The sequence below is a fragment of the Grammomys surdaster genome, unplaced genomic scaffold (genome assembly GCF_004785775.1).
Source record: "Grammomys surdaster isolate TR1022 unplaced genomic scaffold, NIH_TR_1.0 125179, whole genome shotgun sequence".
NCBI classification, from domain to species: domain Eukaryota; kingdom Metazoa; phylum Chordata; class Mammalia; order Rodentia; family Muridae; genus Grammomys; species Grammomys surdaster.
In genome coordinates, this window is record NW_021620071.1 from 405,711 (window position 1) to 418,284 (window position 12,574).

General features: G+C 48.9%; 2 protein-coding genes across 4 annotated transcripts in view; one reads left to right on the top strand and one right to left on the bottom strand.

Moving 5' to 3' along the window:
* Positions 1 to 17: 17 nt before the first annotated feature.
* On the top strand, positions 18 to 8,286 carry Idh3g (isocitrate dehydrogenase (NAD(+)) 3 gamma). 3 transcript variants are annotated; one of them, XM_028785307.1, is made up of 13 exons: positions 18 to 150; positions 4,018 to 4,059; positions 4,413 to 4,424; positions 4,647 to 4,744; positions 4,971 to 5,083; positions 6,029 to 6,089; positions 6,211 to 6,343; positions 6,534 to 6,667; positions 6,938 to 7,040; positions 7,126 to 7,272; positions 7,541 to 7,635; positions 7,723 to 7,783; positions 8,079 to 8,286. In XM_028785307.1, the coding sequence occupies exons 1-13, from the start codon at positions 70 to 72 to the stop codon at positions 8,178 to 8,180; spliced, it is 1,182 nt and encodes a 393-aa protein (XP_028641140.1). In that variant the 5' UTR covers positions 18 to 69; the 3' UTR covers positions 8,181 to 8,286. The 3 variants fall into 3 exon arrangements, with proteins under 3 accessions (XP_028641140.1, XP_028641141.1, XP_028641139.1); XM_028785308.1 differs by lacking the exon at positions 4,413 to 4,424 and having other exon boundaries at positions 28 to 150; XM_028785306.1 differs by lacking the exons at positions 18 to 150; positions 4,018 to 4,059; positions 4,413 to 4,424 and having other exon boundaries at positions 4,491 to 4,744.
* A 37-nt stretch (positions 8,287 to 8,323) lies between these two features.
* Positions 8,324 to 12,574, bottom strand: part of Srpk3 (SRSF protein kinase 3) — a 4,580-nt gene continuing 329 nt past the window's right edge. The window contains exons 3-15 of the mRNA XM_028785301.1: positions 12,293 to 12,401; positions 12,105 to 12,192; positions 11,721 to 11,808; positions 11,129 to 11,235; positions 10,890 to 11,055; positions 10,767 to 10,792; positions 10,213 to 10,345; positions 9,885 to 10,124; positions 9,700 to 9,800; positions 9,248 to 9,355; positions 9,097 to 9,166; positions 8,924 to 9,016; positions 8,324 to 8,759 (exon numbers count right to left, since the gene is read on the bottom strand). Coding sequence (XP_028641134.1) covers positions 8,575 to 8,759; positions 8,924 to 9,016; positions 9,097 to 9,166; positions 9,248 to 9,355; positions 9,700 to 9,800; positions 9,885 to 10,124; positions 10,213 to 10,345; positions 10,767 to 10,792; positions 10,890 to 11,055; positions 11,129 to 11,235; positions 11,721 to 11,808; positions 12,105 to 12,192; positions 12,293 to 12,401 — 1,514 coding nt within the window. The 3' untranslated portion in view covers positions 8,324 to 8,574. The remainder of the gene's footprint in view (positions 8,760 to 8,923; positions 9,017 to 9,096; positions 9,167 to 9,247; positions 9,356 to 9,699; positions 9,801 to 9,884; positions 10,125 to 10,212; positions 10,346 to 10,766; positions 10,793 to 10,889; positions 11,056 to 11,128; positions 11,236 to 11,720; positions 11,809 to 12,104; positions 12,193 to 12,292; positions 12,402 to 12,574) is intronic.

Consider the following 12,574-nt stretch of genomic DNA (forward strand, 5'->3'; position numbering starts at 1 on the left):
CTCGCCTTTCCCAACTGTCGCGAGAACGGTGCTTAACGTTTTGACCTGTAGAGGTCCTCACTTTTCGTCATGGCTCTGAAGGTGGCGATAGCTGCTGGCGGTACTGCAAAGGCAATGCTCAAGCCAGCTCTCCTCTGCCGTCCTTGGGAGGTCAGTGGTGAATGGGCGATGGGACAGAAGTCACGCTTACAGAGGAACTTACACCCAGTTGAGACCCGGAGTCGGTTAACGGCCATTTGAGCAAACCCGGAATTCGATTGGCTGTGCGAGCCTTAGGAGGGGCGGGGAGAGGGCTGCTCTCTGGGGTTCATTGGTCGCTTCTGCTGTCAGTGAGGAGATTGGCCGAAATTGACTCTGGTCTGGCTTCTCTGTGTCTGGTGGCAAGGGCTCTTCCGGAAGGGTTTGGAAGGTAGACCGCAGTAGCTAGGTATCCCCTCCGTAGTGTCCTTGTAGAAGCCCTTTTGAAGAGATCACGTGTCCTGGCCCACCTAGGCTGGTTGGGTCTGGTTTCCAGACTCAGTTCCTCCTTGGTTTTCCCTCTCTTAGACTGCTTTGTCCTTGTGGAGGTGGAAAAATCAGACTTTACCGGTCTCTCTCTCCCTCTCTCTCTCCCGCCCTCCCCCCCCCGTCGGGGGCCGGGTCCCCCCTCCCCCCGCCACCCCGGTCTCTCTGTCTCTTAGGACACGCGGTTTCTCTGTGTAGCCTGGAACTCGCACTGTAGACCAGGCTGGCCTTGAACTCAGAAATCCTGCCTCTGCCTCCCAAGTGCTGGGATTAATTAAAGGCATGCACCGCTAACATCTGGCTATCAAAAATTCTTGATCCCTCCAGATCTCCTGCCTACCAAGCGCCTTGATACTTGATTCTAGCCAAAATGCCAACAAACAAGCCCAAACCCCTGTAATGAGAGTGAATTCTGAGACTGGAAACCTCTAGGGCTTTTCTTTTCTTCTTTCTTTGGAGTCTTGGTTAGTTGGTTTAGCTCCTGGGTAGCACTGCTTAGCACCAGAAAACCAACAACTAGCTCTGGGGAATAAGAGCTATGACCTCCAGACCTTGCGCTTCCACTGACCCAGAACATGGCATTAGGCCAGTTCTCTTCTCTCCCTGGGTTCCAGTGAGGAGAGGACTTCATGTTCTCAAAGCATTTGCTGACTCTGACCTTCCAGAATGCCATGTTTTGTTTTTTGTTTTTTGTTTTTTGTTTTTGTTTTTTGTTTTTTGCCTGCAGCCTCTTCTGCTTACCACATTTCTCTTCTCTGTTGTCTGGGGGAAGGGAGCTATATGAAATTCTATTTAAAATAGAAACTTCTGGTTCAGCCAGATGGCTCAGTGGGTAAAGGTACCTGCCTCCAAGCTTGGATACCAAGTTTGATCCTTGGAATTCTTGTAAAAAGCAAGGGAAAAAAAGGACCTCACAAAATCATCTTCTGATTGATTGCCACACATGTGTGCTGTGACTTCTTCCACATTGTTGAGGAAAGACCAGAAGCATATAGAGGATTATCAGAGGCCCTGATGGCTCCAGCAGCTAGGCTTCTGTAAACTTAGACCTTTCCTCCTGAATGTGCCTTTGTTGGGATGGGACTAGGTGGCAGTGAAATGATTGGTAGCCAGGCAGGGCTTTGCTGTAAGACTGATTGTCCTGGGTATAGGAATCCATATAGAGAACTCAAAGTCTTGAGTCCTGCTGGTTGACATCCCCTGGGAAATCATGCTATCATTATTTATTGGGAGTTGACCAAACACAAACATGACAAAGAAAGAAGCCTTAGGAACACAAGTATGGGAGCCCATCAGCAGGAGATTGAACCACCCTGGACCTTTGTCTTCTGCAGACTAGCTAAGGATGATGACTGAGCAGAAGACTTGTGCTCTCCTCAGCCTGCCTCATACTGGGCTTCTTTGATTGGACAACTTGGGACTCAAGAGGGAGAGCTTTGTAACTCCCTGAAAGAAACTACCCATATCTGTATATAGCAAGATCAGGGGTCTGTGGTTGAGAAGTTTTCTAGGACTTGGACAATGCCCACTGTAACCTCTGGCATAGAGGGCAGCTGTGGGATAGATTCAGCCCTAACAGTGATGTTGCCATCTGTGAATGGGTTGCAAAGATTTTGAGCCACACCTGGTGTAGAAGGATAGAAGGATGGATCATTGCCACAGCTTAAGTCCAGGAGGAATTAACTACTGGGAATTACAGGGGTCATCCTTGCATCTCCCAAGGATGCTAGTTTTGAACTCTGACTGAGAGACTGGTAGAGTGAAGGATGGTGTACTTTATTTAGCTCATCTCTATCCTGCTGGAGCTTGTGAACAGCTTGAATACCTCCTTTTTTGGTTAAGTTTTTCAGCAGTCAAATGAAGTTGTTGCTTCTATTCTATGGATTGACTAATCCCCCCCCCTTTTGTTTTTTGAAGCAAAGTTTCATGTAGTTCAGACTGGCCTCAAGATCTCTCTGTATATGAGGATGATCTTGAACTTCTGATCCTCCTGCCTCTACCTTCTAGGTACTAGGACTACAGATGTGTGCTGTCATGCCTTGCTTCTGTTTCATGGATTTTTGATGTAGATCCAAAGCCATTTCTAGAGTAGCAGATGGTGTATTTGGTCTCCATCTGTTTCTTCATTTTCTGATGTGCTTGTTCACCTAGAAAATGTACCTTATGGTCCCAGCTCTGGACCAGGTGCTGTGGTTGATCTTGGAGTGACAATAGAGGGTGAGACAAACATGTGCTCTGTTCTCATAGGCTAGGAAGAGAGCAAGGAGGTGATAATCAGGTAGAATGATATCTCTTAGAGGAGTAGAGGGTAGAGTATAAGTAGAACTTAGCAGTCTAGGGAAATTCCCAGGAGGAGGGGAAATCTGTGCTACCTTCTCAAGAAAGGCATGGAGAAGACCCTACAGACAAGATTAATCTGATATTGGCAAGTACTAGAAAGAAAACAAATATGCATGTGGCTGCATATATAGTGAGGGATCCTTAGGGCTTGGTCCTAGTGGTCAATCTTCCTACCTCTTGGCTTGGGCTATTGAGTGGCATTCCTGCATTGTTAGTGCCTAGGTAACTGAGCATCTTGTAACTCTGGGCCAGGGGAACCCAGAGGGGAATGGTCAGACTCTACCTGAGCCTTCTGGTCTTTCCAAAAGAAGGCATGACTCTTTAGAAAATGGTTACAGTGTCTCAGCTGTTGAATGGAACATTGTGCTACTGATGGGTGAGTGGCAAAGAATCCTCAAGTTACAAGGAAGAACTTGGTTGCACCATGCCACAATCCCTTGTGAAAGTATCTGTCATCAGTCTTCCAAAAATGGCTGTATTTTTCTAGACATTTGATTTTTATTTCTGTTCTGAAGGACCATTCCCTAGGTGTGACAGTGCTTACCGCAGGACAGTGGGGTGCTATTTTCTCCTTATCTTTCCATTTGCATTTACTATACTGATCATATGTTGGATTTGTAATAAGGAAAAGTGAGGAAAGACATGAAATTATTGCTCAGAATTGGTAGCTTGCTGAGATTTTCCTTTTGCAATGTCAAGTTTGCCAGTCTCTCTCCTTATACATGTAGCAACAATAATAATTGGCCAAAAGAGAACCAGAAGCCAATACAAAAGTGGGATGGGAACATACAATTCTTGTTTTAGAGACAAGACCTCACTCTGTCACTGTGATTGGCCTGGAACTCACTATGTAGACCAAGGCCTTGAACTCACAGAGATTTATTTGCCTCTGCCTCCTGGATGCTGTAATTAAAACTTCCATGCATGGCTCCTACAGTTTTAATTATGTTGACCCACAACGATAGTGAAGTGTTGGGGCAAGTTTATCTGGTGTTCCTGTGGGACAATTGTTAACAATAGGGGCTTTGGAATGTCCTAGACACATTGTGAATTGTTGTTTACTGGTATCAGTTCCTCTCCGCCAAGAGCTAGGGTAGCTCTTGCCAACTTGACTTTTGGAAGCTTGACTTTTGACTGGACAGCTAACATTGACATTTGGGTTCTCTTTGACAGGTTCTGGCTGCCCATGAGGCCTCCCGAAGGAGCATTTCCTCAGTAAGTACCTGCCTTGGATGTGTGTTTGTATATGAACACATACATGTGGGGGAGAGCTGTGCTCATATATTTCTGTGTGTGCACAAGTGTGTGTTTGTATGAGCATAATACGTGTGTATAAGACTATGTGTATTAGGTGTACATGTGCTCATGCACACATGCCTTGTGTATTTGCTTCCTGTCCTTCCTGTCCTTCCCTCTGAGGCATGCTCTCCAAAGGTCACTCACACCTCCCCTTTCTTTGAGTTGTGTTAGACAGTGTCCCCAGGGAAAAGATCCCAGTTCCTTAGTCACAGCCTTGTTCCTCCAACCTTGGCTGATCCATGTCTTCTTCCTTTCTGTCTTCCCTCTAGCAACAAACAATTGTGAGTATTCTCTGTATTAGATTTGAGGGGCTCTTAGTTGCTTTGGGGTTAACCCAAGTCCAGGTGGGCTTGGGGGGGGGGATGCTGATAAGGAGCCCCAGGACAGCAATTCTGCCTTGGCTGGCCTGTGGATTGGTGCTGGCGGGAAGAAGGGAACTAACTCAAGCCAGGGTGCACATTGTGGTATCCAGGGACTTACCTTCACCCTCTCCCTTCTTCCAGCCTCCATCTGCTAAGTATGGTGGGCGGCATACAGTGACTATGATCCCAGGGGATGGCATCGGCCCAGAGCTCATGTTGCATGTTAAGTCTGTATTCAGGTATGGAGGGCCTGGACCTTGCCTTCTCTCCCAGGGAAGATTGTATCCCAGGCCCAGCTGGAAGCTCCCAAGAACTTTGTGACCCTCTTGTTTGGTATGGGTGGGCCCAATTCCCTCTTAGCTGGAAACAGGTCAAGGTGGGAAGCAGCAGGGGAAAAATTGGTGTAGGCTTCAGGAGGGGTATGGAAAGCCCTAGGCTAGCATCTTTAGTCTGACTCTACTGCAGGCATGCATGTGTGCCAGTGGACTTTGAAGAGGTACATGTAAGCTCCAACGCTGATGAGGAGGACATCCGCAATGCCATCATGGCCATCCGCCGGAACCGTGTGGCCCTGAAGGGTGAGCTCAGGGGCCAGGTTGGCTGCTATACACAATTCCTTTTGCCTATATACTGACTTTTGTGGGTCCCCATGGCTCCACAGGGATTTTCTGATTCTTAATGACTCTTGTTCTTGGCATCTGGATAGAGACTTTTGTGGGCCTGTTGACAGTATGGCTTTGTTTATCTCAGTAGCCTGTATAAGCTTGCTCAGTGGCTTCCTCCCACCTCCTCCTTCACTTTACCATGTCTCTGTTAGAATCTGCTTTAACTCATAATTTTTCTTCAAAAGATCATAGTTGTAGTTTGCTCCCCTATCTGCTGCCTTGGCACCAAGTGGAATAGTCATGGACATTATACATACAATTATAGCAATCTTTTTACCTTGGTATGGTGCACATTCTTAAACATCAATCATTCTGTGAACTTTAGCCCATCCACTGCTCTGTGTAAGGAATGTATTGGCATTAAATGGGCCTTATGTAGCCACAGGATGCCATAAGCACTCTGGGTTAAGTGAGTCTGGACAGGGAACAGCTTGGGGGTTGGGGCTTTTCTATTTGGCATTGTCTAATTACCTGCAGATATTACCTTACTGGCTTCACTGGCCCTCTGCTTTCCTTCATCTAGATGTCTGGGCCACTGTGACCTAGTTAGGACCTTTTCCAGGCAACCTCCACCTGCTTCTGAGCTAGGCATGGGTAGCACCTCAGTTTGGGGCCTGGCAGTAATCCTAACCAAGGTCTCTTGGCCAGCCAGTTTACATACACCTCTTCCCTTGTGGAGCTCACAATGGCAGTTACATCCTAGAGTTCAGCAAACTATTTTGCTTCTGGAAATGTTCTTCTCCAGTTGGATCAACCTTTGGTGAACACTTCTTGGACCAGGTAAGGGGATATGTGAACACAGCTGAGCCCAGAAGATTCCTCTATAACTTGCCTATCTTGTTTGCTTTTGTCCTGTAGGCAACATTGAAACAAATCATAACCTACCACCATCCCACAAATCCCGAAACAACATCCTTCGGTGAGAGCCATGTACATAGACTGGTGGCTTGGTGAAGGCTAGGGTAGACTGTTCTGGCATTCATGACCCTAGTTAGTTGCTAGTTGGACCTGTTTTGACTTTTTCCCTGTCATTCTCCCAGCACCAGCCTAGACCTCTATGCCAACGTCATCCACTGTAAGAGCCTGCCAGGAGTGGTGACCCGGCACAAGGACATAGACATCCTCATTGTACGGGAAAACACAGAAGGCGAGTACAGCAGCCTGGAACATGAGGTAGGCAAAGCTACTTGACCCTCTTGGGTAGGTAGCAATGAGTATGGCCAGGGTCAGAATTGAGGAGAGAACTTCAAAAACAAGGTAAGGTACTGCCACTTAAAGGGCTGGAAAAGCCAGATATACTTAGTAATAAGGCTGCATCCTGTAGTACTCCCATCAAGCCTTTTGTCCCCTGGTCTCTTCTCAGAGTGTAGCTGGAGTAGTGGAGAGCTTGAAGATTATCACCAAAGCCAAGTCCCTGCGTATTGCTGAATATGCTTTCAAGCTGGCCCAGGACAGTGGGCGTAAGAAAGTGACGGCTGTGCACAAGGCCAACATCATGTATGTTTACTCCATAGTCTCCTGCCTACTTTGAGCAATTCTAAGGAAGGGCCACACACAGGGCTATGTCCTGTTCTTCCTGAGGCTCTATGTCTCACTACACTGCATCCATAGGGGAGGTGAGATAGATGAGATTATGCTTGTTTTTTTTCCATCTGGAGAGTATGTTACAAGTTAGTCCTTAGGGTTCTATGACTCTCTGTATACCCTGACTCTCCAGCTGACTGTAGTGAGAGGTCAAGCTGGTGTCTTATATCCCCTATTATCTAGGAAACTGGGTGATGGACTCTTCCTCCAGTGCTGCAGGGAAGTAGCAGCCCGCTACCCTCAGATCACCTTTGACAGCATGATTGTGGACAACACAACAATGCAGGTAATTAACTCCACTGGTTCCATAGCCTTCTGCTTACCCTTGGTTGTCATGGCTTCTACAACTCAGCTCACTTCTTTTCCCACAGCTGGTATCCCGGCCTCAGCAGTTTGATGTCATGGTGATGCCTAATCTCTATGGTAACATTGTCAACAACGTCTGTGCAGGGCTAGTTGGAGGCCCAGGCCTTGTGGCTGGGGCCAACTATGGCCATGTGTATGCAGTTTTCGAGACAGTGAGTAGCCAGACACAACTCTGCTGTCTTTCTCTTATAGTGGCCTTGTGTCAGTTGGTATCCTACAGTGTTGTGCAACCATTGGTATTGCTTAAAGGCTAAAGGTTTCTAAAGGAAACCCAGACCCATCAGCATCTCCCAGAAGCCGTAATATGCCTTCATTTGCTGTGTCTGGGATGTGCCTCTATTGGATATGGTACATAAGTAGAATCATCTACCCTGTATTCTTATATTTTCCCAACTACTTCTTCCTTCTTCTCTTTACCAGGCTACAAGGAACACAGGCAAAAGTATTGCCAATAAGAACATTGCTAACCCTACTGCCACACTGCTAGCAAGTTGCATGATGCTAGACCACCTCAAGTAAGTGGGTTTCTAATGTCTGATCATGAATCCTCTGACTAGCCCCTAGGCACTGAGAATCAAAACCTTATTCTCTTTATCCTCTAGGCTCCATTCCTATGCCACTTCCATCCGCAAAGCTGTCTTAGCATCCATGGACAATGAAAATGTAAGGCTCTTCTTTGTCCCCTCCTTGTCCCACCTCTAGTCTCCCTTCATCTACCCCATGTTATACTGGTCTGACCAACCCTATATGCTTCAGACAGTGACTAACACTGGCTATGACCTGTAGAGGAAGGGTGGTGTCAGATAGGGTAAGGTTTCTGTGCCTTATCTAGAACTATTGGCCTCCTGGTTCTAGTTCTTTGCCTTTCCTACTATAGGAAACAGTGGGTAGCCCTGGGACACCATGGGATTATGGCAGATGTTGGCCTGATGTGTCCAAGCTTCCTGTTTTCCTACAGATGCATACCCCAGACATTGGAGGCCAGGGCACCACTTCCCAAGCCATCCAGGACATCATTCGTCACATCCGCATCATTAATGGACGGGCTGTGGAGGCTTAGCTATCCCTACAGGTTGCTCAGCCTGTTTGTAGGACTCCCTTCTCACTTTAGCACTCCAGCTAGCTTGGGGGACAGACCCCAGAATAAAGCCACTTCTGTTCCAGAACTTGACCCTGTTCTTCCCTTACTCCAAGACACTGGCATTTCGGTTCCCACTTTATTAAGAAACAAACAGGCAGTTCTCCCCATTCAGGACCCTCTATGAAGGATCACAAGTAGACAGGTTGAGATATGGGCCTTGTCTGAGCATCTCATCCTGCCATGGGGGCGGGGTGAGCACAATAGCACCCAGCAGGATGGGAGAGCAGCTCCCACAGGATGGAAGAAGTTGCCTGCTTTCCCTTAAGGCACTGAGAGTTAGCATAGCCCCTACTGTCCATAGCTACAGCAAAACCTAGGGATTAAGCCAGGGGTGTTGGAGGCAATCAGCAGCACTGGCCCTCTTCTCAGGGATGTACTCCATCATGGGCAACAGGAAGGCACTGAACTGTGTGGCCTGTTCCAGAGGCCATTCGTACTTCTCCATGAGCACCTCATATAGGCCCCAGTGCTTGAGGTTGTGGATGTGCCGCAGCTCTCCTAGAGGGTGAGCAACATTAGGCATTGTCCCCAGATAGGCTGTATTGTTCTCTCTCTCTCTCTCTCTCTCTCTCTCTCTCTCTCTCTCTCTCTCTCTCAATCAAGGTTCTTGACCTTCCCTCTGCTCTCCTAGCCACTGTGGCCTAAGCTTACTTAATCCCCACCTCTACGGTTGAAGAACTCCCGTGAATATCGGCCAGAGAGGGCAAAAGCTGGAGGGATGTCTCCTAGAAGTTCCACAATATGAGCAATGTGGTCTGTAGGCAAAGAGAAGGTTGGGAGTTGGGGTAGGGCAGCTAGAGGTCCTGAAGCCAAGGCTAGGGCCTTCCTCCCCTACCCTCATCACGGCTGTAGTCTTCTCCAGAGTGAGGCTCAAATAGGTAGTCACCAGTGGCCAGCTCAAAAGCCTGGAAAGGCGGGGTGGGGGGGAGAAGTGAAGCTGTGGCAGGTGTCTGGTCCTAGGCATGGAGGCAGCTAAACTAGCATACCATGCATGCTGTACTCCAGATGTCAGCTGGGGGGCCATACTCAGCACCAATCAGCACCTCCACAGCCCTGTACTGCCGAGTCTGAATATCTTCAGTGAAGTGCTTGTGCTGGAGGAAAAGGGAGCCCCCTTGGGAAAAGGAGCCTGGTCCCAGGCTAACCTGACCCCACAGCCCACTCCTGCTTTTGGTCCATGAACCTGAACTCCATGGAACTCACTCTGATTCTTAGAGTTCCTCAGATATCCCAGGAGGGACTTTGTCTAGGTGACCTGAGGATAGCCTCTTTCTAGTGGCCCCTGACCATTATTGCCATAGGCACAATTCTGGCCTGGCAGGACTCCACTGCTTGGAGAGGGCAGCAAGAAGCAGCTCTTACCTACATTAAAGGAGACAGACCTAGGGTAGGGTTCCCCAAGACCAAGCACTCTCTCATCCCAATGTCTTCAACATACCACCCAGCATGCGTTGCCAAGGTCTGCAATCTTGATCTTGATCTTGTCTGCATTTTGAGGCTCCAGGGGGTTCACCAGGAGGTTGGAAGCACCAAATGGTGCTGAGAAAAGAAGAGGAAGAGAGACTGATCTGGCCCAGTCTTCCTGGTTTTGTCTGTCTATTACCCACTGTACCCCACACTTACTGCTAGGAGACAGGAGACCCCCAGTCTCACGCTGATTAGATGAACCTGAGAGGATGGAGCAGGAAGCCGTGGAGAACAGGGACCCTGAGAAACCTGAGGTCTGTGAGCTGGGACTAAGGCTGCGTTCCCCCCCAGGCACAGGGGAAGAAGAGGCTGGAGAGGGGCCAGCCCTGGTGCCCTCTGGGTGGCAGCCTGAAGAAGAGGTGGAGCCGCTGCCCCGTTCTAATCTTGAGCTGGAGTCTGGGGAGAAGGGGCAGAAGGGCATATGAGTAGAAGCCTGCAACCCACATGCATGCTTAGTGGCCCAGTGCCCTCTCTGGGCCCTCACCCTCAGCTTGTACTGCAGCCTCCATAGCTTCCAGCCTCTGCAAGTCCCTCAGCCGCTCTTCCAGCAGCCGCTTCTGCTGCTTCCTTTTGCGCCTTATCTTCTTCCTCTTGTTTTTGGACAGCTTACCAGTCTGCTGCCAGAGTCAGGGTCAACCCCCAAGTTTCCTTGCCCAGTCCTGAACCCCAGAACTAACTCCCATGGGTATCAAAATATGGGTGCTATCTTCTGTCTCACCCTTAGTCCCAGTCCCTGATCCATTTCTCTGCCTCTCCTCCTATCTCCCTACTCCTTAAACCTAGATGAAGCCTGCCTGAAGTGGCCATGTGGGGAAGACACAATATCCTTCCATTGTAGTGGTAGTGGGCCCATTGGCCACCAGAGGCAGTTTGGAGCACATGATCCACTCTGTCTAATCACTCTCTTCTCAGGTACCCAGCTTTTTAGAAGTTCAAAAGGTGGAACAAGTGTGGCTAAGGAGTCAAGCTCTGAGGACATGGTCTCAACTGGCTTGAATTGGAAGAGGAGACAGGGAAAGAAGGGGTACCACAACTTACCAAGACCTCCTGGGGGGCAGTGCTGACTGGGTGCGAGGGGTAGGGAGAGAAAAAAATAATAGTAATTCAGGTAGGGATTGAGGTCCAGAATCCTGGTGTCAGTTCCACACATGCTCTTGGTACCTGTGGAACGGGATGGGGGCTGGGCTCCTGACTGCTGCCACTCTGTGGTTTCAGCAGCCAGGCGCCTGATGTAGGCATCTCCAACACACAGTAGGATGTTCTCAGGCTTGATATCCGTATGGATGATCTTGCACTTAGTATGGAGGTAATCCAGACCATGCAGCACCTGGCAAAAGCTATAGCTGAACCCGAGAGCAGCTATGCCCAGTCAAACTGAGCAGTGTGGGGGCAAAACATACCTGCCTAATGATGCTCTTAACACAGGGCACAGGCAGACCCTGGTAGTTGGACTTGATGATCCATTTGAGGAGCTGGTGGCCCAGGACCTCTAGCACCATGCATACATCTGGACCTGGAGTGAAGGGCAGTCAGCAACACACAGCTAAGGCACAGACTTACCTACCCTCCATCATGGAGGAGCACCTAGACTCCCGAAATGCAGAGGTCAGGGAAGTAGGGCTTTCCCTGGACCATCTTGGTGGCCACCACTGTTTCAGTTTATTATTTAGAATGTTTCTGTCACTGGTAAAGATGTGCCAGTTTGGATGGTACCTCTTGTCATCCTACAGATGTCTTACTCCAGCCTTATTCTTCTGCCCAAGTAGGCCTCAAAAGTAGTCTTTTATATTTGAGAGTCACTCACCAGATAATCACAGATTATCTGATAGTCACAGATAATCACTGTCAACCTAATTACCTGTGTCCCCCCTACTCAGAAACACAAGTGCCTAAAGGATGGAGTTGTTTTATAGCCTCTTCCTGCAAGGGCTAAATAAATCCCATGGTGCAATGTGGCACTTTGATTGCCATTGCTCACTCTGCAAAGGATACGGACTCCATTAACTCCTGAGATCCTGAAGTCATCGATAAGTTGAACAATGGTCTCTCTTTTAGGGTCACTAGGGTCACTGTCCCGGACCTGGAACAAAAGGCAAGGAGCCACAGATGACTCCAACCTGCTCAACAGCTGCTCTACTCATATCCTCTGAAGCACTTCTGGCCCCCTTCCCCAGTCCAGCTGAGGCCCACTTGAAGAGAGCCAGCTGCCTCTTTCAGGCCTCTGCTCTCCCGGGTCCTTTTACTTGCCAGAGCCAGCTGGAGCCTAGCCCCTCTAGGAGCCCCGCCCAACTCTGCAGGGCCCCAGCAGGCCCTGCACCCACATTGCCAGGTCCAAAGCAGTTCAAGGGGCCAGGAACAGTAGGGGAGGTGTCTCACACATTTCAGGAGCTTGATCTCATCCACGGCTGTCTCTGTGTAGTGCCTTGCGCTCTTCACTACTTTCAGGGCCACAAAGCGTTTGCGCCTGTAACATGGAGACCCTCATAAGCTGCCAGACCTTGCCAGAGTCACATGGTCACGGTAGTAGCCTTAACCAAACCCACAGGCAGATCCCAACCACTCACTGAATATCCCAGCATAGCCAGACAGTAGAGAAATGGCCCCAGCCTAGCTTTCGTACCACATGGTACCGCCCATTGAACAAATCACCAATCTTCACTGGGTAGTAACCACCTGCAGAAGGGAGCCAATAGATCAGGGTAGGACATCTCTCTCTCCTATACCTCAATATCAATATTCTGCTGATCATTTGTCTCACATAGGCCTAGTCTTACCAACTTTTTACTCTCACGCTATCCTGAGTCCTTGCAGTGGAAATCTGACTGGCCACATGCAGCCAACGCCAG